The sequence below is a fragment of the Ambystoma mexicanum genome, chromosome 3q (genome assembly GCF_040938575.1).
Source record: "Ambystoma mexicanum isolate Mex_15411 chromosome 3q, UKY_AmexF1_1, whole genome shotgun sequence".
In the NCBI taxonomy this organism is placed as follows: Eukaryota; Metazoa; Chordata; class Amphibia; order Caudata; family Ambystomatidae; genus Ambystoma; species Ambystoma mexicanum.
The window spans coordinates 741,007,375-741,034,447 of record NC_090926.1 but is presented as its reverse complement, the minus strand read 5'-3'; the positions used below and the strand labels follow the sequence as shown (position 1 = coordinate 741,034,447).

Here is a 27,073-nt window from a genome sequence, read left to right as displayed (position 1 = left end):
ACCCAAACTTCCCTCCTGGGTCAGGACAATTTAACTGCCCATAGGTCTTTAGAGTCGGGATTCATCCTTTCAATATTTGGGTAGAAGGAATTACGAATCCCAGTCATAAGAAGACCCAAGTGCCCCTTGACTGCCTCATTCAATGATAAACTATAGCCCTCCAATTTGGGCATCTCCAGTAGCCACAACTCCAGAAATTGTATTATATCATATGCTGTTGAACAAGGGACCTCTCTGACTGGATTAATAAAGTTGTTTTACCACCTGCTATTCCAGGATATTCGTGTCTCCGAGCTGGTTTCTAAAGTCAGGTTTTAGGCCCCACCTGCAGTGGAGCGAGGGCCGAGGCCAGCCATGACCAGTCTTCCTCGCCTGCCTTCCCATTATGTTCCTTGCCCAACTGCACCCATCTACCTCCTTTATCATTAATGGTGCATTTAATTGCTGCATATGTTTGTGCCGTACCCCCCAAATCAAGAGGTTTTCAGCCGTCCCAAGTACTTGCCTTAATGAGCCAATAAAGGGAAAGAGGTCATATCACATCCCCAAAAAGGAGCTTTCTTCCTTTAAAATCAAGTCAGATCTCTTTACGCTGTAGATGGGAGTAGTAGGACATCCATTCACTCTTCGTGGATGTTAGAGTAGATTTCCTTTTTTAATGAAATTCTCTCCACCTCCGAGTCCACCAGCATTTTTTGCTGGACTCTTGGTTTTTATCTGACTCTCTTGAGTGAGTGGGAACATTTTCCCACACTCACTCATTCTTTTACTCTATACTTGGGAACCCTTTTTATCTCTTTTAGATACTTTGTTTCTTCAAAGTTATATTTTATTGAAATCTCGATGGGCCATACACAGCATAACAAAATAAAGCAACATCGGTATAGCATTGACATCGCATTTTAAATGTAACAACCTAACCCCCACCCCCGCCCTTCCTATACAACAGAAGAAGAAGAAAAGAAGGAAAGGAAGACAGAAAAAGAAGAAGGGGAGGAAACAAAAATAAAAAGAAGAAAAGAAGGAAAGGAAGACAGAAAAAGAAGAAGGGGAGGAAACAAAAATAAAAAAATAAAAGTGATTCACAATAACTAGTTCAATGTTCTTGCAGCAGATCAAAAGCCCTTGGTGATCGATCAGTGAGGCTGTGTCAACCTAGTCCACGCACAGAAGGTTAGGGCGCAACAGGACTAGCCAAAGCCGTTCTCATTAGCCCCAGCTCAGTTCAGGCAGAGGTCATTGATAAGTTGCGGCCGGAAAAACGTGTTCTTTGTCCCAGATGAAATCCAGGAAGGGGGACCAGCTCCTGGAATATTTGGGTAGCTGATCTAAGGTGAGTGTAGTTAATGTCTCCATTGCTAGTATTTCCCATACCTTCACCCACCAGTATGAGTTAGATGGGCCTTCCTGAGTTTTCCACGCCCAGGCCTATATACTTGCGGCCATCAGTAGATGAGATATGAGCTCCAACCTGGGGCCCATTTCAGAGCCCTTTCTTCCAGAGCCCAATATATCGGGGAAATCTGGGCGAGAAGAAAATAGCTCCGGATGGATGGGACCCCCAAGCCACCTATGCCCTTGGACCGAGTGTAGTATCCTAGCATCATATATGCTATGTTGTGCTGTGTGACTACTTACCTTCCCACTGTAATCTGTAACATTAAAGAAGACTTACCTTTTCTACAATACTGGCTCTAGTGTGGTTCCTGAGTATTCCTGCCTGTGTCATACCACACTAAGATACATCACCGAGCGAGAAGCCTATGAAAAATTCAGGGGGTTTGCAGAGATATGATATATGATATATTTTATTTGTATTGCACTCGTACACTAGTGTTTCAGAGCGCGACTAGGCAAGGGAGGGGCACAAGGGAGAACACAGCACAACATAAAAACGATCTTACTAGGCCCAGTGACATTGAGAATGTGCAAGTGCATGGGAAAGGGAAAAGGGAAAAAGTGCATGGAAGGGGGAGAGTGGAAAGTGCAGAAGCTGAGTAGTGCAGATAAATAAAATAAATAGAAAATTGAGGCAAACTGTGGTAGTGCAGCCAGCAAGTGGCAAGTGCTGTGTTTAAGGCAGCAGACTGGGTAAGTCTGAATAAGTGCAGAAAAAGAAGAAAAATGGGGGGGGCTGTATGGGTACAGATACAGTCCCCAGTGCAAGGGGTGGCCAGGAGGCAGTGCAGGAAGGTGGCAGTGAGTAGGTACCTGGGCCCAGGGGACAGATGGTGGCCAGGTGCACAGTGCCAAGAGTGCAGATCAGCAGGAGAGAAGGGGAGCGAAGGCAGAAGCAAAGAGGAAGGTTTTGAGGTGCTTCCGGAACAGGAGATGGTTCTCCTCAAGTTTTAGAGTGGCAGGGAGGCTGTTCCAGAGGGAGGGCCCAGCCAAAGATATAGATCTACCCCAAGCTCGTTTCTTTGAAAAAACGACTGACCCTGAGGGAGTTAGAGGAGCGAAGAGCTTGAGAGGGGAGGTATTTGCAGAGGGAAAGCTGAAGGTATTTTGGACCCAGAACCCAGAAAGCCTTGTGGACAATGCAGAGGGTTTTAAATTTAATCCTTGCATCCACTGGGAGCCAATGGAGAGATTTCAAAGCTGGAGAGATCCGATCCCAGGGCTTGAGACCAAGGACAAGTCTTGCAGTCCTGTTCTGGATAAGTTGTAGAGGGCAGAGAGTAGAGGCAGGTAGATTTAGAAAGAGGCTGTTACAATAGTCCAAGTTAGAGAGAACCAGAGTTTGGGATACCATGAGCTTCTGGGGGAAGGAGAGGAAAGGCAGAATACCTCTGAGGAGGTGCAGTCGGAGGTTTGACTTTTTAGAGACATCAGAGATATGGGCCGAGAAGGAAAGTGTGGAGTCAAATATGACGCCAAGGTTCTTAACCTCGCAGGTAGGGGTAGGAGGAGGGCCAAGGGAGGCCAGCCAGAGAGCGAGGGAAAATGATGGAGATGGTGTGCCGATGAGGAGGATCTCAGTCTTGCTGGCATTCAGACAAAGATCATTGGCGGCACACCAATTTTGAATGGCAGTTAGGCAGTCAGAGATGAGAGAGGGAGAGGAGGTGGCCACATCAAACTGCCCCACTGCTTTCTGCAGGTCGAGTAGGTCGCTCTCCGGGATAGAAATTGGAAGGGCCTGGAAAACATAAGGGAGTTTCGGGAGTAGGGACATCTTGACTACATTTACCCGACCCAGCCATGAGATCTCTTAAATACTTTTTCATGGAATTATGCTTTCTGGTTCTGGCACCTACTTTTTACTATTGCAGCAAACAGCGCTTTCGGTGCAGTGTTGCTGCGAGTTCCTCGAGCGTCCCTTTCCATTTTACCTGGGTTAACTAGGGCCGGGGAACACCCTTTCGTCCCTCCTGTAATTTATGTTGTAGCTGCAGCAGGGAAACGGGGGTCACCATTTGCCTAAAATGGTGGCTGTACTTTTTTAAGCCATGTTCATGAGGACTTCTTCCTACTTGAGCCTTCTTCTACCTTCCTGGGTGGAGGAGGTCATGCTGGGTCTTTTGTCTTTGGCGGCTTTCTTTGGAAAGTCTGCCAAGGCTCTCCCAATGCCTAAAAGGACAGAAAGTGGGGTAGTTAACAAACTCCCCCGTCATTGTCCTGCAGTGTGCCTGAGGCTGGCTGTCCCCCTGTGACAGCCATCCCTCAGATTTGCATCAAAAGGCCTGAATGGCGAGCTCAGCCAATTTTCTTGCTTAAAAGACAAGGGTACTGATCACTCGACTGAAGATCCGAAGAGGAATTCGTAGAAGGACGTCCCAGCAACTTCCAAGCGACCGTCAGAGCCGTTGAGTGACCACTGAAGATCACACCCTGAATTCTGAGCAACAGAAGATCTCTTGAAGACTACTTCCTCCCCTGAACTGGTGGGCCTAACAAATCTCATGACCACCTGCAATTTGGGCCATCCCACAAAGACCTTCCTGAGCTGCAAACCTCCAATACCCTGGGCCCTGTGCCATTTTGTGGCGCAACACTTTGTGAAGCGCGGATCCGGCTCAAACCTTGTGGGCATCCCTCTGGGCCTGTAGTGAATTTTCCCACTCCTAGATGTCCCCTCAGCCGAGTTGTGGATCGAGAAGCAGAGAAAAGTATATCAGACAACAACAGTCGCTGACCCGAAGTCTGTTAAAGGCTTAAATGCACCAGTGCCACGAGGATCCACTGATGGACGTCCCTCTGCTCGAGTGCATCCGTCTGTTCCCTCCAAAGTTCCTTCTTCAACAATCCTGGCCAAGAAACACAAACAGGGGACAATTGTCGCCTTACCTTGGGGAACAACCTGCTGCATCAAGTTCTTCATTGATAAGGTACTGTCTCAAGCCAAGATACTTACCTTGGTCTTGCAAGCTTGCTCAGGTGTCCTTGGAGGGCTACAGTTAAGCCGTCCCTTGCACCCCCTCCAGGGGACCCTGAGTCCCATTGGGGTGAACAATCCATTGGGCTCTAAATTGCCAAAACTAACCATTACTTCCCTGCAAACCTTAAAGAAAACCTTCATAGACTCTGCTCTGCCTCTTTCCTCCTCGGCCCTTGGTCACTGGACGCCCAGTGCCCCCCTTGACTATGCGAGACCCATTTAGTATAGGGTTGGACTTTTGAAGATTAGTAGGGCAGGGGTGAACTAAACAAAAGTTACAAGTGTTGATCCAAGTTTGCTTATTAGTATCAGTAGTTTTTCTAACTTTCGTGTTGCTTTGCATTGATAGTGTCCTACCTTCTATTCTACTGTGATATTACTGTGTGAATAGTACTGACATGACTTACCTCTAAAGCCTTAGTGTATATAAAATAGACTAGTTTCTATACTTTTGACTGCTAGTCTGTCAGCATTTCCTTGAAACACTTGTACATTCTAAGTACTCTGCTCCTCACTACAGCCTTATACCTCCTAGACCAAGACTGGCTGCTCAGTCATAGCTACCAAACCTATGCATATTTTGGACTAAAACATAAGGGGTACAACCCGGTCACCCAAGGTGGGCTTTTCCAAGTTCGGTCACAGACAGCAACTTGTGTAAAACTCTCTACCAGTGGACAAACTCCACTTGATGTAGATCTTCTGAACGTATCAGACCTAACGGAAGGAACTCCAAAACCAGTGATCTATTCAATGCAAATTTAATTTTTGGGTTTAAATACGGCACACAGAACCAGAGTAGGTTTACCGTTGGCTGCGACTCCTGCCTCTTTGGCGTTCACTCTTACTTGAATATTTTGTGCCAACATGTTTGTTGCCATATGTTCATCTCTCTCACACAACCTGGACTTATTTCCAGGTTCCCCGCCTAGTGAGTGTGTTCTTTTGAGGACGGATGATCTCATCACCTCCGAGTATAATGTTTTGGACAGCTCTGGACCCTACGCGCATCTGGGTGCCATTCTATGCCCACTTTCACGTCTTTTCTTTCCAAAGAGTCCACTTGAACCACCCTACCATGACCAATGTTTTCTCCCCTTCTTTTACTGCACTTATTCTTTCCTCATATACAGTGGCGTATTTAGGCTTGCTGCTGCCCTAGCCCCAAATAACTGCATGCACCCCCCAACTTTACTCCACCTCTGCCCCATCACCAGATTCTACCCCTTCAACAAACTCTGCCTATGTTGACCAAACTACGTCCCATCACCCCCATTTTGTCCCCTATTTTGGCTCCATAACGTTGAAAGGATGTTTTTAAGGTTGCAGGGATTAGAAAGTAACTGCTTCCTCTCCATTAATTCAAGCCTGTTATCTTCTATGTTATGTTGGTTGAAAGAGTGTTTTCAGATCTCAGCTGCCCAAGATTTGCAGAAGGCAGTGTGTTCTACAGTTGAGTGCACTAGAGGTAATCGTTACGGCTAATTGTCTACTTTCGGTTAAGTCTGAAAACAATCTTTTAGAAGAAGCAATAAGAACATAAGCTGTCTGCCAACTGGACACAAGTGAAAGAAGGTTGGAACAAGGAATTAGGTTTTCAATGCTCCTATCTGATTTCTCTCACAAATTGCCTGCTATGACACTCTGGTCTGTAGTATTAATGCAACATAACTACATTCCTACATCTGGTCTTGTCAAATGGTAAAGCTTACATATGAAATATATGCAAGTAGTACAGGCACATCTTATAAAAATGTTGAATAAAAAGAATTCAAACCCCTTTTCATGGCTACAGCTCTGGTGTTAGCAGGGGGACAAAATAGAAATAAGCCAATTTACCTGCTGCAGCCGATGTATCTCCAATCCCTTGGGATGGAACGACACCAAAATATGCCAAAATTGCAAATGAGGTTTGTAAACTCTGCCTGGGCAGAAACTCCTCAGTAAAGACAGTTGGAGAAGTTTCTTGGAATATTTGGCTGTGCAGTAATGAAGAAGGGCGACCCTGAACATTCAAGTGTGGGATGCAACCGCATTCCTCATAGCTGCACAAGACAGGCACATTTTATAGCAAAAGTACTTGTTCTCCGAACGGGCAGGATTAATTGTTGAAACTGAATGATCCTGTAGGTCGCTGCTCAGCCTTACCCTGGCGTGGTGCCGTTCAATACAGTGCATTGCAGTGCAAATATCTTGGAAATGGTGCATCTGAGGGCCTTGAAGACATGTATTACTTACCGTAATAGCATTTCTGATGATTGTATCTAGATTCCCATGTTGTGCATATGGTCCAACATCCAGTGGTAACCGCGGAGTATTGCATCTTGTCTTTTGGGGACCGAAAGGGGACGTCGGCATAGTCGTGTCTAACACTATCCCTATTGTGACATGTAGTGTACCCAAAATCTCTCACGCGCCGAGGTCCCTCCTATTGTATTTTTTCTGCCATGAGGGAGCCCAAGGCTATTGCGAGTGAGTACATGAAGAGAAAGTAGTAAGACGTCTATGTTCCTTCCACTCCAAGCGGGGAGGTAGGAAGGGCACATGTGAATCTAAGCAGATACAATCATCAGAAATGCTATTACAGTAAGTAATGCTTGTCGTCTGATGCTCGTTAATCTGCTTAGAATCACATGCTGTGCATAGACTAGCGAGCAGTACCCGGAGTTGGAGGTGGGTTGTGAGAAGGAACAGTAGAGAAAAGAAGTCTACTGCTTGTCACACCTGAGAATCAGACCTAGAATGAGTGTCTAGGCAATAGTGTTTTGTAAAGGTGTGTACAGAATGCCAGGTTGCCGCTTTGCAAATGGACTCTAGGGAACATTTGCAATGAATGCTAGGGACGCCCCAGTGCCCTGAGTAGAATGTGCTCTAGGCTTGCAGGGCAGTTCTCTCTTAGCAAGAGTGTAACATAGTGTGATGCATTTGATGATCCACCTTGAGATCGCTGATTTAGAGACAGGATCCCCTTCTCTACCAGCCACTGAAACGAAAAATTGGTTCGTTTTCCTCAGTGGTTTCATTCTTTCCAGGTAGAACAGGACTGCCCTGCACACATCTAGTGTGTGTAGGCTTCTTTCGGCCATGCTAGTGAGATTCTGGAAAAAGGTAGGTAGTTCAATCGATTGGTGCACATGGAACTTCGAGATGAATTTAGGCACGAATCTGGGATGAGTGCGCAGAACTACCTTATCCCTGTGGACTGTAACAAAGGGGTCAGAACAGAAAGGGCCTGTAGTTCGCCAACTCTTCTAATAGAAGTCATAGCCACTAGGAAGGCCGTTTTATAAGTAAGGTCTTTTAGACTTGCTTTATGCATTGGCTCAAAGGGAGATCCCATGAGCCTGGTTGAAACCACATTTAGATCCCATCTAGGAGCTGGGTGAGAAATCGGAGGATAAATCCTCTTAACCCCTTCCATAAAGGCCTGAATCACCGGTATCTTCCACCACGACACCTTTTGTTGTGATATGGTGTAGGCTGAAAGAGCAGCCAGATGAACCTTTAGGGAATTGAAGGCCAATCCTGTGTCCAACAAATGGGTTAGGTACAGCACAATGTGTGTGGGTGAGCAATCGATGGGATTGACGCCCTTGGTATTACACAAGATGACAAACCGTTTCCATTTGCTGGCATAGCAATAACGGGTGTTAGGTTTTCTAGCTTCCCTGAGCATGTCCATGCACCTCTGAGGGAGCTGTAGGTGTCCAAACTCTATGACCTCAGGAGCCAGGATGCTAAATTCAGAGTTTGTGGGCATGGGTGTAGGGTCCCCCCCCTGTCCTGAGACAACATGTTGTACGGGCAGGGTAGTTTTACTGATGGGGAGAGGGACATTTCCATTAGAGGAGCGAACCAGGGTTGGCGGGCCCACCAGTATCATGGTAACTGGTTCCTGGTGCATCTTGTGCACTATCTTGCTGAGAGGGAGAGTCGGGTAGGGGGTGGGTGGGGATGGGTGCAGCGTAGACACATTTCCCTGACCATGTTATCCAGAGACCGTTCCCCTTGGAGCAGTTCTGGAGGTACCTGGAGGCGTAGTCTGGGCATTGGGCGTTCTGAGTTGCGGACAGGTCAATCTCTGGGAAGCCCCATTCTGCGAAGACATTGGACATAATGTCTTCCTGCAGTCGCCATTCGTATTCTATGGGCAGAGGGAAATCTCTGCTGAGCACGTCTGCCAGAAGATAGAGTTCCCCTGGAACATTTATTTACATTTCTAAAGCACTCACACAGCCCGCACGCATCGAGGCGCTGAACATGTTGCGACAACAGGCGCTGAACAAGTTGGGACAACAGAAACATGTGTTTGAGAGCCCACATCCAAATGTTTTAGGACAGCTTGGATAGCCCTGGAGATTGAGTGCCCCCCTGTTTGTTCAGGTAATACATGGCTGTAGTGCTGTCTGTTAGAATTAGCACTGTCTTCCCTTGTAGTTGCATCTGAAAGGCTTTTAATGCCTTGAACACCGCTAATATCTCCAGTACATTTATATGGTTGGACGCTACTTGTGGGGACCACACTCCATGCGCTGTCTGCTGAAGCAGGTGTGCCTCCACCCCGTGAGAGATGAGTCTGTCACGAGAGAGGTGGTGAAGGTTTTCCCCTTCAAGAGGTCTTCCCTTGACCACCACTGCAGAGAGAGAACAAGGGCTGGCGAGACAACTACCAGATCTTCCCATTGTCCGCTAGCCTGACACCAATGGCTGTTGAGCCACTCTTGCATGGGACGCATGCGCAGCCGCGCGTGGGGAACCAAGTATATGCATGACGCCATCATTCCTAGAAAACGCATGGCTTTGCGCACCGTCACATCCCGACTGGCTACATATTGAGTGATCTGAAAAAGCATGTTCTTAACCCTCTTGTTGGAGGGGAAGACTAGGCCGTCTTTCGTCTGGATTAGAGCTCCCAGAAATTGTTTTATTTGACTGGGGACTAGACTGGATTTTTTCTTGTGTCGTACGAGTCTCCTGTTATGAGCCAGTCGTCCAGGTAAGGGTAAACCGGGACGGATAGTCTGCGCAGGTGTGCTGCTGCTAATGCCAGGACCTTTGCAAACACCATTGGTGCCGAGGCGATGCCGAAGGGGAGCACCTTGAATTGGTAATGCATGTCCTCTATCATGAACCTTGGAATTCTTTATGCATTTTTCATGTCCAATGTTGCCATGTAGTCCCCCTGTTTCAACAGTGGGATCACCTCCTGTAGCGTTACCATGCAAAACTTTTGTGGTTTTATGAACTTGTTCGCTGGGTGCAGGTCTAGAACAGGGAGCATGGCGAGGTCCTTTTTGGGTACAAGGAATGAATAAATACCCTCGTTTACCTGAGGAATAGGGACGGCTTCTATGGCGTCCTTTCCCAGCAGCGCTTCCACCTCTTGATTCAGGATCTCCAGATGGTCCAGTGAGAGGCGCCGTGACGCGGTGGTCTGAATTGTGGAGGTCGGGCGAATTCCACGCAGTACCCGTGGGTGACCGTCTTTATGACCCACTGGTCTGAAGTTATACCCTCCCATGCCGTGAGGAAAGATGTTAAGCGCCCCCCGACCGGGGTGACATGGGAAGGGACCTGGATCTGATGGTCATTTCTGACGAGAGGCTGCGGCTCCTCTAGGATTGGGACCTCTACCTCTGGCTTTGCCGCGTCACTGACCCCTTGGTGGGTAGTATGCGGGGCTTCTTGATGTTTGTCCAGCACTAAAGTTTCCCAAGTTGTTCTGACTTGCACGGGACTGCCCTCGAAAGGACCGACGATAATTACCTCCCCTTTGGGGGGAATGTTTTTGAGTAATCTGTTGCAGAGACTTAAGAGTTTCATGCTCTTTTTTGGCTGTTTCCAGGGCCTCATTGACCGCCTTTTCCGAAGAGGTTCATTACATCAATGGGTTTGTTGATGAGAGCGGCCTGTGTCTCAGGCTTGAAACCAAAGTTACGAAGCCAAGCGTGCCGCTTAAGTAAAGTGCCCTAGGCCAGAGACCTGCCTGCTGTCTCAGCAGTGTCCAGAGTGTTCTTTATTACGTTCTGGTTTACTTGTCTGCCTTCGTCTGCAATGGTGAGAAGCCTGGACCTGACTGGTTCTGGGACTTCCTGGAGACCTTCCAGTACTAGGTTCCATTGAGCGTCTGCATAACTCGCCAGCAGCGTAGTGTTATTCGCTATGCGTGTGGTATATGCAGCAGCTGAGGTAACCAGCTTACTTAAGGCATAAAACCTCTTGGATTCTTTATCCGGAGGCGCCTCCCCCGTAGCAAGGGGTACTCCTGCCTGTTTCCAGGTGGTAGTCCCTACCAGGGAGTTGGGGTGGCGTGCCCTCTAATGTATTGAGGGTCCGAAGGAGCTGGCTGAAATAACTTCTACTCTTGGGTTTGCTGCCCGGGTCTGAGCTGGCGACACCAGGGAGGGGAAGGATCTTCTTTTAAAACAATTAAGGAGGGGAATGGCCTGGCTTGAGGGGGGTTTCTCCTTAAGAATGTCCGCCACAAAGTCCTGCTCGGGTACCGCTTCTTGAGTAGTGATTTGGAAGTGATCTCCTGCCTTCCTTAAAATGGCATTGGAGGCCATTTGGTCGTCTGCAGGCGAGGCCTGGCAAGCAGGGGTGGACGGAGGAGAATCCAGGCACAGAACATCAGTGTCCTGATCTTGTTGGGGGAGCGTCCATGGGTCCGTCCCCACTTGCTGGGTTTCTTCCCAATTGTCTGTGCCATCCGCCTGGTCCTCATTGTAGCCCTGCAGGAAGGAAGGTGCTTCATCGTCACTTTAAATGTCCTGATAAGTGTCCATCTGGACGATGTCTTCATGATGGACGGCGTCCGAGGGCTGATCTTCTTGGAAATGTGAAGTAGATTTAAGATTAGGATTAGGTTCTCCACATGTTCTTTTCGGAGAAGGATGTTCCGAAAAATTGATCATTTTTTCAAGACAATCCATGCACCCTTCAAATTTATCCCTTGTCCACTTAGAGGAACCAGAAGGGCCTATGGGTGGAAAAATGTTTTCCGCCCTTTGGCGCCGAAATTTGTCACTCAGGGAAAGAGGCTGCAGACTGTCCTCGTAAGACTTGCGAGAATTGGGGCACCATGGCGTATCTATAGATGTGCCCGCGGCCTGCCCCATGTTACGATGGAGTAGGTATCAGCCCAACCGCCAAAGTAATTCTTGCGATACTGTGCTCAATCACCTCCGAATCGGCGCAAGTTAATGGGTCCAAAGGTCTATCGGTAGATTTACCACCTACCGCAGCGTTAGAGTGCCTAGCGGTAGGTTTCTTGCCTTGAGGCCTAGTCGTAGATTTTGGGCCTTTAGGGACCGCCGGAGCGTCAAAAGTCAGCGCTTCGACGTGTAACCCTTTATTTAGGGGTAGCTCCCTTGTTTGTTTTGGAATGCCCAGTCACAAAACACTGCTGCGGATGCGGGGAAGGCTGCTGATCTGAACGATCGGAGGAATCCACTGAAATTTTCGACAGCCCTGCTGGCGCTTTTACCTTTTTCGACGTACCCGTTGAAATAGGTGGAGGGGTTGTGTGTTTAGTGTGATGCTTTCTTTTTACGCCCCTGTCGCCAGGTGTTGTACCTGAAGCGAGACTAGTCAGGCCTTGAAGGGTCGGGGACGGGCGTGGCGGAACTAGAAGTGTCCGCCTCGAGGTCTACAACATCCGCAACGGATGTTTGGTCATCGGAGGTGCCCCTGTCACTTTCGGCGGGTGTGGCGGTGGGGCAATAGGGTTCCATCCATGGCACAGCATACGCAGCCCACCGCTTTACACAGCGCTCCTGAAGGGTCTTAGGCCAAAGGAGTTTACAAGCCGTACACCGCTTCTCGTCGTGATCTAAGGGAAGACCGGAATTACACGTTCTGTGCTCGTCCTTCCACAGCCATCTGACCCTACACTTAGGGCAGAACCTAAATGGAGTCCTTTCCATAGCGAAAGATGTAAACAAAGATGACCAGACCTAGAGAGCACAGAGGGGGAAAGAGGAAAGACATAACGAAGATATGGCCACCCCGCCCCACTCTCCCTACTGTGAAGACCGGCCAGAGGGCACGGCCATGTGGAAGCTTCAGCCGTCGGATCTTAGGCACCGAAATCCACCGCCATAGACAAACCCCCTGCAGTCTTCGTCGAAGTTGTTCTTGCTGTCGAAGTGACTTAAAGGGGGAATAACCGACAAGTCGGTTTAAGATAAACAATGTCTCTTACGTAAGAGCTCCGCTGTAGGGCAACCAGTTATCTGTGCGGAAAAAAATGATCTGAGGGACCTCGGCGTGTGAGGGTTTTTGGGTACACTACACGTCACGATAGGGATAGTGTTACAGACATGCCTATGCCGATGTCCCCTTTCGGTTCCCGAAAGACTAGATGCAATACAATACTATGCACAGCAGGTGATTCTTAGCAGATTAACAAGCATCAGAAACGTGGTTACTGAGGTCCTATAGGTACCTAGAGTTTTGTGCCGTGTGTCGGGACTGGTTGAAAAAAGTTTTGTTTACCTTCCCAGTGAACATGGTTTACAGCTTCGTTGGCAGGCACCATCTCGCAAAAACCCTCTGAAAAGTAATTTCACCTAATGTGGAAACCTCTGGAATGCAACCTGCCTTCACCATCGTCTTTCAGGTCCATTCACATCTCATACATTTTGTGTTCCCCTTCCCGGTAAACATGGTTAACGGCTGCGTCAGCAGGCCACAAACTAATTGTAACTTTTGCTGAAATCAAGGGAACGGGGTGGGGTTTCCGAATGTCATGTAGCCCGTAATGTCCAGAGGGCACCAACAGGTATCTATGGATCGGGTGTTCTAGCACAATATTAGCTTTGCAAGTGGGGTTTAGGCCATGGGTCGTGCCAACTTGCGCTTAAGGTAATTAAAAATGTTGTTAACTGTGTAGTTGGTTGGACTGTACAATTCATAGAACATTTTAAGATTTGTGGGTAAATATATGTCTTGCTGTCGTTTGAAGTACTGCTTCACAGTAAAAGTCCTACCTTGTATTTGAACTATAATTAATGTAAAGATTACTTATAAACATCACAGTTATGCATTGTGTGACATACTTAGCAATTGTTTGAGCAGGTACCTGGGCCCGGAGGACAGAGGGTGGCCAGGTGAACGGTGCCGAGAGAACAGATCAGCAGGGGAGAGGGGAGTGAAGGCAGAAGAAAAGAGGAAGGTCTTGAGGTGCTTCTGGAACCGGAGATGGTTCTCCACAAGTTTTAGAGTGGCAGGGAGGCTGTTCCAGAGGGAGGCCCCAGCCGAAGACAGATCTACCCCCAGCTCTTAACAGTGTGTGTGTGTATTGATTAGAAAGAATTCCAAAGATAATGTGAAGTGGCACCCATAAAACCAATGAGGTTTGGGCTGTTTTGCAAAGTAAAGAGCATTTGAGGAAGATAAGAATGACTAAAGAGTGTTGTATCTGTCATATATGTCTGAGAGTTGTATGAGTGAATCACTAAATACCTAAAGCATGCTTGGTTTGAGACATTTCCTTTTTAAAACAAAAGTCACCTTACCAAAAAGGCTTTTGTAAATATCAAGTATATATACAAATTTGGCCATCAAAGACTTTAGCTGTCAGAGTGGAATGACTGCTAATAACTCAAAATGTACTTGCAGTGGTGTGGATCAGCCAAACTCAGAGAAACAAAATTGGCTTTTGTATGCTTCATCCGCTCTCCTAGTGAGACACCCAGAACTTTTGGACTTGTGGACCTTTTTCTACCTAGCCTGAATGAGTGGATCCTTTTTCCACTCATTCATTCTTGTCTGCTCTGACATTTGGAAATCTGTTCTATGTGTTTTACTTCTACTATGCAGTCTACTTTCCTCCACATCTCTGTTAAGGCATCAGTGTTTAACTTTTGCAGGACACAGCTCCTTATGGGCCGTGTTGCTGGGAATGCTTTAGGTTCTCCTTTGAGATTCCTTCTTTATCATAACTACAGTTAGTAAGGATAGAGGGATACGTTGTATCCATTATAAAACTATACTATGAGAGATTAGCCCACACCACCTTATGTGGAGTGCTAAGGAGATACCTAGTAACCCCCTTTTCTCTGCTCCTGGGACTTAGTCACATAGTGTAAGGAAGGCATTGTATCAACAGTAAGACAGACAAGTGACCACAGTTCAAGGGTGTTTGGGTGTTTATTGAACTTTAACAAGGGCGTGGAAGGGTGTGATAAACGCCTATCTAAACCTAAATCTATAGGTGGGAGCAAGCTACGTCCATCAAATAATAATAATATGCAGTTCTAGTGGAGTCTCATCAAAATAAAAAGGCCTATACTAAGAAAACTATTGCGAAGCCTTACCTCTAAACATACATAGTGAGGGGTAGTGTTCATGAAAAAGAAAGGTGTTCACAAAATTATATGGCAGTATCTTCAGGTTGTTGGCCTCCCTTCCCCCACGTTGTCAGCATGGGAAAAGGCGGTTCACTCGAGCAAAGTACACACTTTGGCTTCTTCGGCACAAGGACACAGTTGCATTACCAGAATCAGGGCCTTCTGTGCTACAAGTATCTTTGCTTTTCCAAAGTCTCTTGACTCAGAGGGCCTGATGTACAAGAACAAAATAAACAGACGTTCCTCTCCTCATTCGAATGTTCAATTCAGGTGTCTCACCCTAGATCCAACTCTTCCGGGTTCAGATCCCCATTTTCCAATGTTTAGACAACACCCTTGTTCAGGAGACATGGTTGACCCTGGATCCCCCTCAACCAGGCTCAGATCCTCTGTTACAATTAGCCTCCATCAGCCGGGCTCGGAAGAATTGTAGTACGCATTCAACTATCGAAGACTTTCGAATGTGCACGTGATTTAGCTTGACCCTTTGCAGGACCAATTCAACCTCAAAGTTCCCTTTTCAATAGTCGCCAATTAATTGGATACTGAAAGGGACCTTTGAGTGATCACCCACGTGGCGCTGGACCACTCTGTCCATTATCTTATTTGGCCCCTCAAAGTTCAATCACACTATTTGCGTTGTCTCATACGTTTCACATGCTATTTTCCTTCGAATTCTTCATACAATGTTGCCGCTTGCAACCTTGGTTCCAACATACGCAGGTTTGGTATCAATCTCTCGGAATCACCGGCTATGCTGTCTTTACTGGCGCTGCTTTGTTGTAGGAGCCAAGGACAGTGCCACAGCTTATGTTTAAAAAATGACAACCAGCAAATTGAAAATAAACTGCAATAAGATGCCGCCCCTCTGGCAATCTGCCGCCCTAGGCCTGTGCCTAGTCGGCCTTGTTGCAAATATGTCTCTGCGTATACACCATTTCAACCACAGCTGCAAAAGGATTCTCCCACTCATTTAACTCGCACAATCTTTCCTCTTCCACCCCCATTTCAAACTCCACCACTTCATCCAGTATACGGTCATTTGACCCACTTGGACTTGCCATAGGTTTGTGTTAGAAAGGGTAAGATACTTGATGCTTTCATAGCCACATTAGTCGCCCCTTTCCCCTTTTCTTGGTCTTAGGTGAAGAAGTAGAAATCCTCTTCTGAAGTGCGGGTGAATCTGGTGCCAGCTCTGATGGTGCTACTTGCCCAGATAGCGTTACCTTAGAAGAGTTAATTAGATTCTTATCTTGGCTTATTAATAAGTCCACTGCTGACTGATGACTTTTCCTCCCCTGGTAAGGTAAGGCTATTTTACGGACGTCCTCAGGATTCAACTTTTTCAAGAGTTCCTAGAGTGGTGCCTTTTTTGTGCTCTTGAAAGTCGGCTTGCTCTTTTTTTCCCCATGCACTTTTTTGGATTACTTCTTGGGTGAGGCCCGGCAGCCCTACCTCTTAACTGGATATCAGCCACATGATTTACTTCATGGATACATGGGGGTGTCCTTCCCTGGATATTTGACTGTATTACTAACAATTTGGTAATACATATTACAGTTTTGTCATGCAGAATACACTAGAGAGCAGTTAGATTGCATCATGTACAATATTTGTTGGTTTAACTTCGAGCACATCATTATGCAGGGAAGGGTCAATCCCATTTTCTTGAGGAGAACAGGAGGCTAGGACTGGGGGAGTATCTAAAATCGTGGACAACTGGGCTCCACATTCTCTCCACCTTGTGGTCTTGTTTTTGCAATGGCGACTATTGACACCCTCTGTCTTTGCTTCGATTTTCCAGCATATTCCCATTTACAGATAGTGTGCAACATTGTCTTTATCTTGCCATGTAATACATCATACAGCCTTAGCAGCGTTTGCAAAGTTAAATGTAATGCCAAGTTCGAAGTACTGACCATAGGAGTCCCATTTAAGGGGCTATTAAACAATACATTACAACAGTCTAGCCGGAGGCAAGACCTCATCTCCTCCGATTTTCGTAAAAACCCATCTCTAACTGTAGTAGTTTTTTCTACCGACTGCACTAGGGAATTGGAGAATAAGTCTGGGGTAGCTGAGAGATGATCTGAATTCTGGCTGCTCGATGTGTTGTTGCCTTTTTTCTCCAAACTACGGCAGAGCAGTAAAAATGAATTCTCCACTTCAAGAGAGCGATCGCTCCGTGGCATACAACCACCCTCACTCTTTTCAGCGCACATACTACCAGAAGGAGCAAGATGCTGTTTTGCATCAAATGCCAAGTGCAGCGTTTTTTTCCCCCCAACACCTCTACATCAATAGTGCAACCATGAAAAAGGGCCAACAGCCTGATTGTCCGAGAGGGCTGAAGAGGGAGCACTTGAACAGGAGATATTCCCTCACAGAATCCTGCAAGACAGTGTCCACTGTTAGGGCAGATCTCGAGAGTGCTGCGCAGAAAGTAGAGAGTGTGGTGGGCCAGGTTGGCCAGAACAGAGAATGCTACAAAGCCAGACGCAGGTGAGAACTCTTACCATGCACTGCTTCTGTGGACCACCCTTCCGATTTTCAATGCTAAGAGCACAAGGCTACTCTGCCCCTCTGCCCAACGGCCACAATTGAACTCGGCAGTCCGCTCTCTGCTTTGTCAGCGCTCCGCACCTATGCAGGCAATTTATCCCTGCTCCTGGTGTTGCAGTGTAACAGGTGACCACTGCGACAACTTCTCACAACGCCTCAGCCATAACTGCACTCGGCAGTCTGCATTCCATCTAATTTATCTGCAATTGTGACAATACTGAATTGGAGCATCAAGAGCATGCCGTTTCAATTGATGTTTGAGCGTAAAGAGTAATTTGACGGTTGTGTGATGAAGTTAAGACACATTTTAATACAAATAAGTGAGACTAAACCTGCAGGGAGGAGAGGTGGGGCTTTTTGTAGTTAACGCTATGCACTTTGGGTCAACCCACTATTTCTTGGAAGAGAAATCACAATATGTTTTCATTAAAAGCCTGTGTAGCTACGTGGTGTTATATTTTTGCCTGGATGTTATAGTCTGCCATTAATTGCCTATCTATCAACCAGCAAATTGAAAATAAACTGCTAAAATACCCCTCCTCTGGCAATCTGCCACCCTAGGCCTGTGCCTAGTTGGCCTTGTTGCAAATATGTCTCTGCGTATACCCCATTTCAACTACAGCTGCAAAAGGATTCTCCCACTCATTTAACTCGCACAATCTTTCTTCTTCCACCCACATTTCAACCGCCATCACTTCATCCAGTATACTGTCGTTTGACCCACTTGGACTTGCCATAGGTTTGTGTGTTAGAAAGGGTAAGATACTTGATGCTTTCAGTCTCACATTATTCTTACCCTCCCAATTTTCTTGGTCTTAGGTGAAGAAGTAGAAATCCTCTTCTGAGGTGCGGGTGAATCTGGTGCCAGCTCTGGTGGTGCTACTTGCCCAGATATCGTTACCTTAGAAGAGTTCATCAGATTCTTATCTCGGCTTATTAATAAGTACACTGCTGACTGACTTTTCCTCCCCTGGTAAGGCAAGGCTATTTTACTGACATCCTCAGCATTCAACTTTTTCAAGAGTTCCTAGACTGGTGCCTTTTTTGTGCTCTTGAAATCAGCTCGCTCGTTTTTTCCCCCATGCACTTTTTTGGATTACTTCTTGGGCAGGCCCGGCAGCCCTATTTCTTAACCTCATCTGTAACAGGTCTCCCCAGGGGTCAACAATGACCAAGTTCATACTTCCTTGATTATATTTAGTGTTAAGGATATTTGTACTGCTATTGAAGCACAGAAACAAAGCCCAGGGACCAGACCCCTGGGCTTTTACAGTGCGAACCCCAGATGTGGGCCCCTTAATTGACCAGACTCTTCAATGCCATTACTGCTTTAAATGTTGCCAGAACTTTTTGGGTTAATGCAGAGATTATTCCCCTATTCAAGAAGGGAGGGTGCGAAGAGCCTTCTAACTGCCGTCTGAAAGGAACTCATTGTAGCAACAGTAAGGACAGACACAATTGATTACAGTTCAAGGGTGTTAATTGAACTTTATAATGGCTGATGAAAACGCTGAGGCTAAAGCTAAAATGGGAGCAAGTATGCCCATCAAATAATAATAAGGCAGTCCTAGTAGCGTCTTGTCAAATAAAAAGGGTCTATACGAAAAAAAAAAAAAAAAAAACCAAGAATAAAAAAAACCATTGTCAATCCTTACCACTAAGTTACAAAAAGAGTGTGGGATAATGTTCACCAGAAAAGAAAGAAGTGTTCACGAAATGATCAGTTGGGATGGTATGGCTGGGTCTCCCTTCCCCACGTTTTTAGCATGGGACAAGGCAGGACGTCTGAGCACAGCACACTCCTGTGCCTTTCCAGCATGTGGCTCACAATTCCAGTTCAACGATATCAGTGTCTTCAGGGGCCAAGTCTCTTCTCTGTAAAGTCTCTTGCCTTAGAAGGTCTGATGGATCAAAACATACAAAGGTTCCTTCAGTAATTTTGTACCTTGGGCGATTGATGTTCGCCCCTCAGATCTCGCTCCGCTGGCCTTGGATGCTTCATACAACTTGGACCTCCCTCAACTTCCCTTCGTGGACAACCCTCGGCCAGGTTCCCTCTTGTCAAACATACAATTCACTTTTCCTACGATGCAAGATTCATTTCCATTAGCTTTCTCTTGGCAATCTGTCAGACTTTTGGGTGTACAAGGGATTTTATGTGACCCTTGTAGGACCACTACGAAACCTCGCGCGGCCTTCTGGTACTTGCAGTTTCAACGCAAACGGGGGGCAGCAAGAGTCCTTCAAATGAGCACTCCTGCTGTGCTTGCTCACTCTGTAGCTAGCCGTTCTCAGGCTTTCCCAAAAGTTCAATCACACACAAGTTCTTTGTTCTCAAGTTCTTGCGTTCATCTAATGTTGCCCCTTGCCACCTTGGGCTCAATACAATTTGGTTTGCTATGAGCTTCCTTCAACTCACTGATTGTGTTGAGTCCGCTAGTTTGGCTTGCTTCTGTAGTCAAGGACGGTACCACTGTAGCCAACTTGTCTTCCCACCTGTGTTTTCAATGCGGGAGTTCCCTGTGCACCATTGACATCTGTTCCTCCACATGCCAGTAGTAACTCCCGGTCTTATGATTTGCCTTTCGGAGGCTTCACGGGTCTGAGTTGAAAAGAGCATGGGCGGTTTCCTCTTCGTCGCCCTTCCAGGTCTCACCGCCTTTCTCCTGCATTTGAACTGCCAGTTGTGTAGCCGTTCCCTTGTGTGTTCGGCCTTGCTCGTAGTGTGCTCTCGTGCTCCGCCTTTTATCCCTGTGGGGAAGGTAAAGGGCCGTCAGGTGTGTGTTTATTGTCAATTGCCTGACCCTTGTGTTGGGACATGTCCGGTAAACGGATCGGATGTTAGTCCATTGTCTGTTATGGTGTAAGAAAGTGATTGTGTTGGAAAAGGGGGTGGAGGTAGGGCTTCTAAAGATCTACAGGGTTGGATGGGGAATACGTTTTACAAAGAAGGGGGTACCGCATCTCACCCTTCATTGTCCCACTTCCACTCCCCGAAGACTACTCGCCCAGGTGATCCTCCCCCAGGAACTGGATCCAATAGAGATGGCTGTGTCCTAGCCACCTGGATGGCAGATCTCCGGGGACTAGCGGGTGAGACTCCTTCAGGTTGCTCACCCGTCTAATCTCCTGGTTCGACTCAAGAAGTATGATTTTTGACAGAGCAGTCCTGGGAAACTTGGACAACTGGGCAGATGAGATATCGAAGCCAAATTTCAACCAGGAACAGACATGGCGGACCAGTGTTTGAGGCTACATTTATTAGCAGAGAAGTATGTTGCACTCAGAAAAATGAAGCTATGCTGTATTTTCATCGACTTAGAAAAAGCCTTCGAAAGCATTTCAAGTAATAAAATGAGAGGTAATCTTATTAAAATAAATATCCCCCACTCTTTGCTTTTAGCCTTGCAATTGCTCCGGGTAAGGAATGAAGCCACAGCCATATGGAGTCCGAGGGGTGGAGGGGTGCGTACTAGCTCCCAAACTCTATCAATGGAATTATTGACCTTATGCTCACTACTCCTACAGACGCCCCTTTGCTGGGTAATGATAGGTATCCCATGCTCTTATTTGCCGATGATGCTGTGCTTATTTCCCCCACTCCAATTGGGTAGAAAATCAATTTGGACTGTTTCAAACTTTCCCCCAGGAAAATGGTCTAAAAGTAAATGGAACTAAGACCAATAATATGGCTTTTATTGTGACTAAAACCAAAACAAAAATCTAACATTTCTATACCACTTGAGGGGCAAACACGATCACAAGTTAATTATTAGGATTATTGAGCATGCAGGTTTCTAGAAACGGTCGTTGAAAGCAGCAAATTGAGTGAGCTTAGTTTACGCTCAGCAGATAGAGTGGGGTAACAGCACAATTTGCTGAGGCACATGGCAATGGAGACGTCAGTGTTACCTTAGAGGCATATATGCACCATCCCCAACAGGCTCCCCTCTACAGGTCTAAAGGGCCATACTAATTGTGAAGCTCTATCTATTATTGAGAATGGATTTCTGAAAAAAATCCTTGGTCTGCCCTGTAGTACTCCAAATACTGCTAGGTTCTTGGAAGTTTACACCAAAAGCATCAAGCACTTAATAAAAGAGAAACCTCTACTCTATTGGGCACGGGTATGGAGTTCTCCTAACCTCAATAAAATACAGAGAGGCCTTACAGGATTTCCCATCCTGGGATTGTGGTAATACAACAACATGGTGCCAATAGGTTAGAGAACATCTGATCGGTCTGGGGACCCTTTGGACCTGTAGCAGCCAAATAAACACGTAATTATCAAATCGGTCTCAGAGAATTTACACTTGATTAAGATTTAAAACTCATTGACTAACTACGTACTGGGGCAGGAAAACCCTATTAGTCTATGCATGGTATTTAGAAGTATTGAGGCCGAAACTCCAGAGAGCCTTGTACATTGCATTTAGATTGGGAATACTCCCACTGGCTGAACACCTACACAAATGGCACGATAAGGTCATCGATAAATTTGCCCACTGAAAAATGGTAGTTAAGAGTGATCTGCATTTTCTACTCATCTGTCCTTCCTATAAACATCAGGAAATGTTTCCTTGAACCCAGGGTTTTAGAGCTTGGTACAAGGAGCACCACTGAGGCATTGCTACAGATCTGATATTTCTGTTGAGACTTATCGATACAGGTATGCCAAGGCCCATACGATTGATATAGGGCAGTTCTGGTTTCCGTGTGATGAATTACGATTTTTTTTTTTTAAAGGCACTATGCAGGAAGAGTGATTGCTATACTGTAATATGTTTTAACTGTGCTCTTATTAACTATCAATCGTGACAATGTTGTTTTAAAGGTATTGGAGTTTTGTGGATTTGATTCTGTTTAAATCTATCATGTTCTTTTATGGACATGGCACAAAACAAACATTTATTGATTGAGATGACTGGAGATGAAAATGTCAAGCCACCCTTGGCCAATATGCTCTGCTGAAGGAGTGCATCCCATACCTGTCTGCTGCCAGAGATTGTCCTCTTGGGCTTTCCGTAGAGTCTCCTCTGTAATAGTTACTTCAACTGCCTCATCTGGTGGATCCTTGTAGTGGGTCTCATGGGCCATTGGCAAGCTTTTCCCAGACTCCAGTTCGAGGACTTGGTGGAGCAGGTCTTCCTTCTCCATGTAGAGCGCCTCTGTGCCATACCTAGGACAATAAGCCATAGGGGGTAACTTGTAGGGAAACCAAAAAATAGAAAAGGAGACAATTTATAGATTAGGTGGACAAGAGAAGAATGCAAATGGGATGATTTTAAGTGTAGGCATGACAACAGAAATGTGATCTCCGTATTGGGGAGAGGGACAGTAGTGTGACCGTTATGGTTGATCAGCCTCCCTTTTTATTGTAGGTCAATAGGTAAATGCGGGGGTTTGTTACATGTGTATTCATATCTAGACACCATAATACATCTACTTGACACACAAATATCTTGCCTTCCCAATTTCACAGTGCAAAGGAAATGCTCCAAGCCCTTCATACTAATTGCAGCCCCTTTGAAGTGACGTTTGGCATCTGGTATAGTACGAGCTTTGTCATAAGCAAGAAATTAATCGTATTCAAAGCTACATCAAAACCCCTATTCCACAGTAAAGAAAGAAAAAGTGGTAAAAGAGGTAAAACACTTTGCTTTTACCTCGACACAACCCTCACACTAAATAAACAAGTTAATGCCATGGCCTCCTCTACAGCATATACTTGCAAGCTGATCAGGGCCTGCAAACCCTTTCTCTCCAAAGTAAGTTGTACTATCCTAGCCAGAGCCCTCATCTTATCCAAGTTGGATTATTGCAATCCACTTTACCAAGGTGCAAAGCAGGTACATTGCTAAGAAAATCAAAATTCTCCAAAACAATGCGCTCAGATCAGCACGTGGCATTCCTAGGAGGAAACACACATTGGACCCGAGGAGACAAAACAAATGGCTCTCCACCAATGGCAAAATTACGCTCACAACTGTCTTCCTAACCCAAATGTGCCTCAATTGGGCTGCCTCACGCTACCTCTCAGAGAGAATTGTCAAAAATTCTACCGTACCCCCTACTAGGACAGCTAATTCATTCTGTCTGGTTGTCCCCAGATTCAAACTAAAAAAGGCGGCAAGGAGCAGTTTTCCTATCAGGGCGCGCAGCTCTGGAAAGCCCTCCCTCCCTCATTGAGAGCGGATCAACCCTTCCATCACTTTAGGCGAAAACACCATAAATTGGCTTGTATCCAAGGACATCTGACTTACACGGACTGTCTATGCCCTGTCAACTGTAGCTATCCGACTCGTTGGCATTGTAACCACTGCCACCGACCTATATGGTTTTACTCTGTACCTGCATTGGTTTATCCATTGTATTATGTAAATATTATCGGTTCTTATTAATTGTAACGTCTGTAACTTACTCAACTGTAAAGATTGCAACTCACGCCTAAATTATACTTGTAATGCTGTGCAAATGCGCTCAGATACCCTTGGGTTTGGTGCGCAATACAAATCAATAAACAAAAAAAGTGGAACTATGCCACACTGCGTGACAGACTCAGCATAGTAATAAGTAAAAGTTGAATATGACATTTATTTGTGTTCAGTTTAGCAAACCTATTAGAGGGCATCTGCAAGGTTGAGTCTTTACTGATCTGTTTGTGGATGACTTCAATGTATGCTGGTTGAAAGAGTCGGAATTTCTTAAATGTCTCTAGCTCCGATTGACAAGTTCTGGCTCTAGCAACCAACATGTATTGTGATATCCTAAGCTTCTGCTCTGGATGCCGGATGAGTGTTGACTTGTGTGCAGCACACAACAAACACTTAAATGCCCTTTTCTTAGATACAGGAGTTCTAACTCCAGCAACAATGTGTCTTAGTAATTTCACATTCTTGGAATGTTAGGCTATATTATGCTTTTGTACTCTGCCGAATAACTACTGAAGCAGTTTCAAAGCACAGAATCCTTGTCCGAGGCATAATGTACCTATGCCGGGAGCTTAGCCTGCAGGGAAGAATAGCATGTGCAAGCGTGATCGGAGGGGAAGGGGAAGTGGGAAAGGAGTTTGCAAACCAAGGGAGTGGCGAGGGTAAGAGTTGCAGGGGTAAATGCTGGCAAGTTATTTCCTAGCACCTTATACACAGAATCCCAGTCACCAGATCGCTTTTCCAGTATTTTGGTCGCCGTGTTCTGTAGAATATATTTTTTGATCCCAATTCATACATGCTTCCCAAAATATATTGAATTTAATGGATTGTACTTTCAAAATTCACACTTTCAAGGTGCGAAAGGGAATCTTGCTCCATGTTCAAAGGGTCAACTTTACTCCTTGGACTTTGGCTTCTCTTCACACTTTCATTTTCCCCTCTTCTCCTTGGACTCCTCTTCCCAGTTTTGGGTACACATCTGCAGGCTCTCCCTCTCATTCCTATTTGTCGTTGCTCGATTTGTGCCTCACACTCCCATCTATCGACTGGTGCTGCACATCAAGGCTTGAATTCCTCCATTAGCTGTGCTCACCCAGGAAGTGCAAGTCTCTCCCACACGTTCAGTTCTTGCCAGCCTGCAGCACTGCTCAAGTCAAGTCCACTACAGCAGGTGATCGCTCCTAGATGTGCTTGGTGCTCAACGGCTACATATCAGACATTCAGCCCTGATTTCCGTCTCATTCTGCAGAACTTCCATGGCTTCCCTGCAAGCAGGACAGTGTAGTTCAGGTTTCTTCTCCACTCCGATGGCGTGTTTTAGGAAGAAGCCACGCCATGCACAGCTTCTCTGCTCAAGATCGATCCCACCCACTACTCTACCAGGTGGCGTTTTCGGTCAGCTGCAGAGTTGCAGGCCTTATCAACATACTGAAGTTGTGGGTCAATAGCTTTCATAGATGGTATTTTAACACGATGTAGTCCTTTTCTAATGGTGCAGTGGGGGGTGCAAGTACGTAAACAACTGAGTAAAAGGAGACTGGATTCAATGTGTAGGTTTGGGTATTGTAATGCCTGGGGTGCCGAGTAATGAATGAAGAAAAGGAAGAGGCCCTGATAATTACCACTTTATTGCTGAGTTTCTGCCCTGCCAGAAGCAGAGATGAAGGTTTGGGGCCAGTGAGATCCAGAAAGGATAGGCTCAAGGGAAGATGAGGATTGATTAGCAAGGAAGGACAAATGGGAATGGGTAGTTGTATAGGTTATGTTCACTACGAATCGGGTAAACCCAAGGAAGTCCAAAATGAAAAACACCCAATAAAAGCATTATCAAAAAAATACATACGAAATTCAATACAAATCATAAAAAATGATAGAAATGACATAGGGGGCGTGGCTAGCCGCTATGTAAAGAAGTCGAGTTTCGTGTCGCTCTGCTCGATGTGCCCAGGGATTTGCCGTAAACTTAAGCTTTAAACTAGAAAATCGACAAGAAAAGCACCACACATGCCAGTGTCAGCCTGGGGCACCCGCGGATGAAGATTGGAACGGCTTCGTCCTGCCGTCGGGTCGCCGCACCGTGGAAAAGGTAACGATGCGCTGGAGAAGATGGCGGCCGCCGAGTGACTCGGCCCCTCGCTAGACCCAGCGCCAGGACTGTGGGTGCCGCGAGCCCGCCTTGATCCAGTAACACCCGAGGTCTGCTGACTTGACCGAATGCCCTAAACTACGGGCAACAAGCAAAGCGTGCAATGCACACGTAGACCCGCACCTGATCCCAGGCGTCCTGTGCCGCCGTTGGCTGGAAGCGCCAAGGCAGTCGCCTGCTGCGACAACCGTCAGCCGGGAGAGAGAGGAGGTGCGGGTGGCCTGGCGGAAGCCCCGGAGACGACCTCCAGGAGAGGAAGGACTCCATGCGCACTGCTGCACAGAGCGGCGGATCGGCCCCTTCAGACCCGCGCTGGTGCTGGGCGGCTCGGCCCTCCACACAACGGTCCTGATCGGCCAGTGAAGACCCACCGGGACCACACAGACGGCCCTGGTGCAGTCCCCACTTCCACCGTGCCTGAGAACCTGTGACCTGAAACCCGGGCGAGCGGGCCCGAGAGCATCGCGGGGACGCCTACAGACAAGGGTAAGGAGTCGGAGGGGGAGAGACGCTGTTAACCCCTTCCTATTGTCACATGCGCCGGGCCACCCCTCGCTGTGCCCGACGCCGGACTGTCCGTAGCAGCGCCACAAAGTATATTTAAACCCCTTGCAGAAACCGAGGATTGCCACCGGGGGTGAAGGCATAGCACTGAATTGGAATTGCGCACCTCGGTCCTTGCTGAAGCCCCTGTAAGCCCCACGTGGCGACTAAAGGCCCAGAGGGCCTGATCCGCGGGGAGGAACCCAGCGAATAACACAGCCCCTGCATGGTTGATATGCAGTAGCACCTCTGCGGGAGCCCCCAACCACTAGACACATCACCTGAGGCCTCACAGTGCGCCCCGCACAGGACAGCGTGCAGGGCATTACGCTACCCCCAGCAACGCGAGGCGGCTGGCGGAAGTGACCCGTGGGTGGCCTGTTCTGGGCCTGACATAGGTGTGGTTGGAGTGCAGAGACGGACCGTCCCCGCCTCATCCTCGAGCACAGGGGGAGGGGGGGTGACCCAGGAGTACCCCATCACTCATGCCAAGTGAAGCTCACCCTGAACGACCAGTAACCCACTGGAGCACCTCCACCCCTGGCACTGCACTGGGCCTCTCAATTCACCCCAAAGGAAAGAGCGTGCAACAGAGTGAGTTAGCTGGGCCCTTGGAAGCCCAACCGCGGCCCTGCCACTAAGTAAACCTCCACAATCAGTA

The 27,073-nt window shown here is 46.9% G+C and overlaps 1 protein-coding gene across 2 annotated transcripts in view; it reads right to left on the bottom strand.

Moving 5' to 3' along the window:
• LOC138582927 (GRB10-interacting GYF protein 2-like) overlaps positions 1-27,073 on the bottom strand; it is a 225,109-nt gene that overhangs the window by 138,560 nt on the left and 59,476 nt on the right. For both annotated transcript variants that reach the window (XM_069654683.1, XM_069654684.1), the window contains exon 3: positions 22,281-22,471. In XM_069654683.1, coding sequence (XP_069510784.1) covers positions 22,281-22,471 — 191 coding nt within the window. The remainder of the gene's footprint in view (positions 1-22,280; positions 22,472-27,073) is intronic.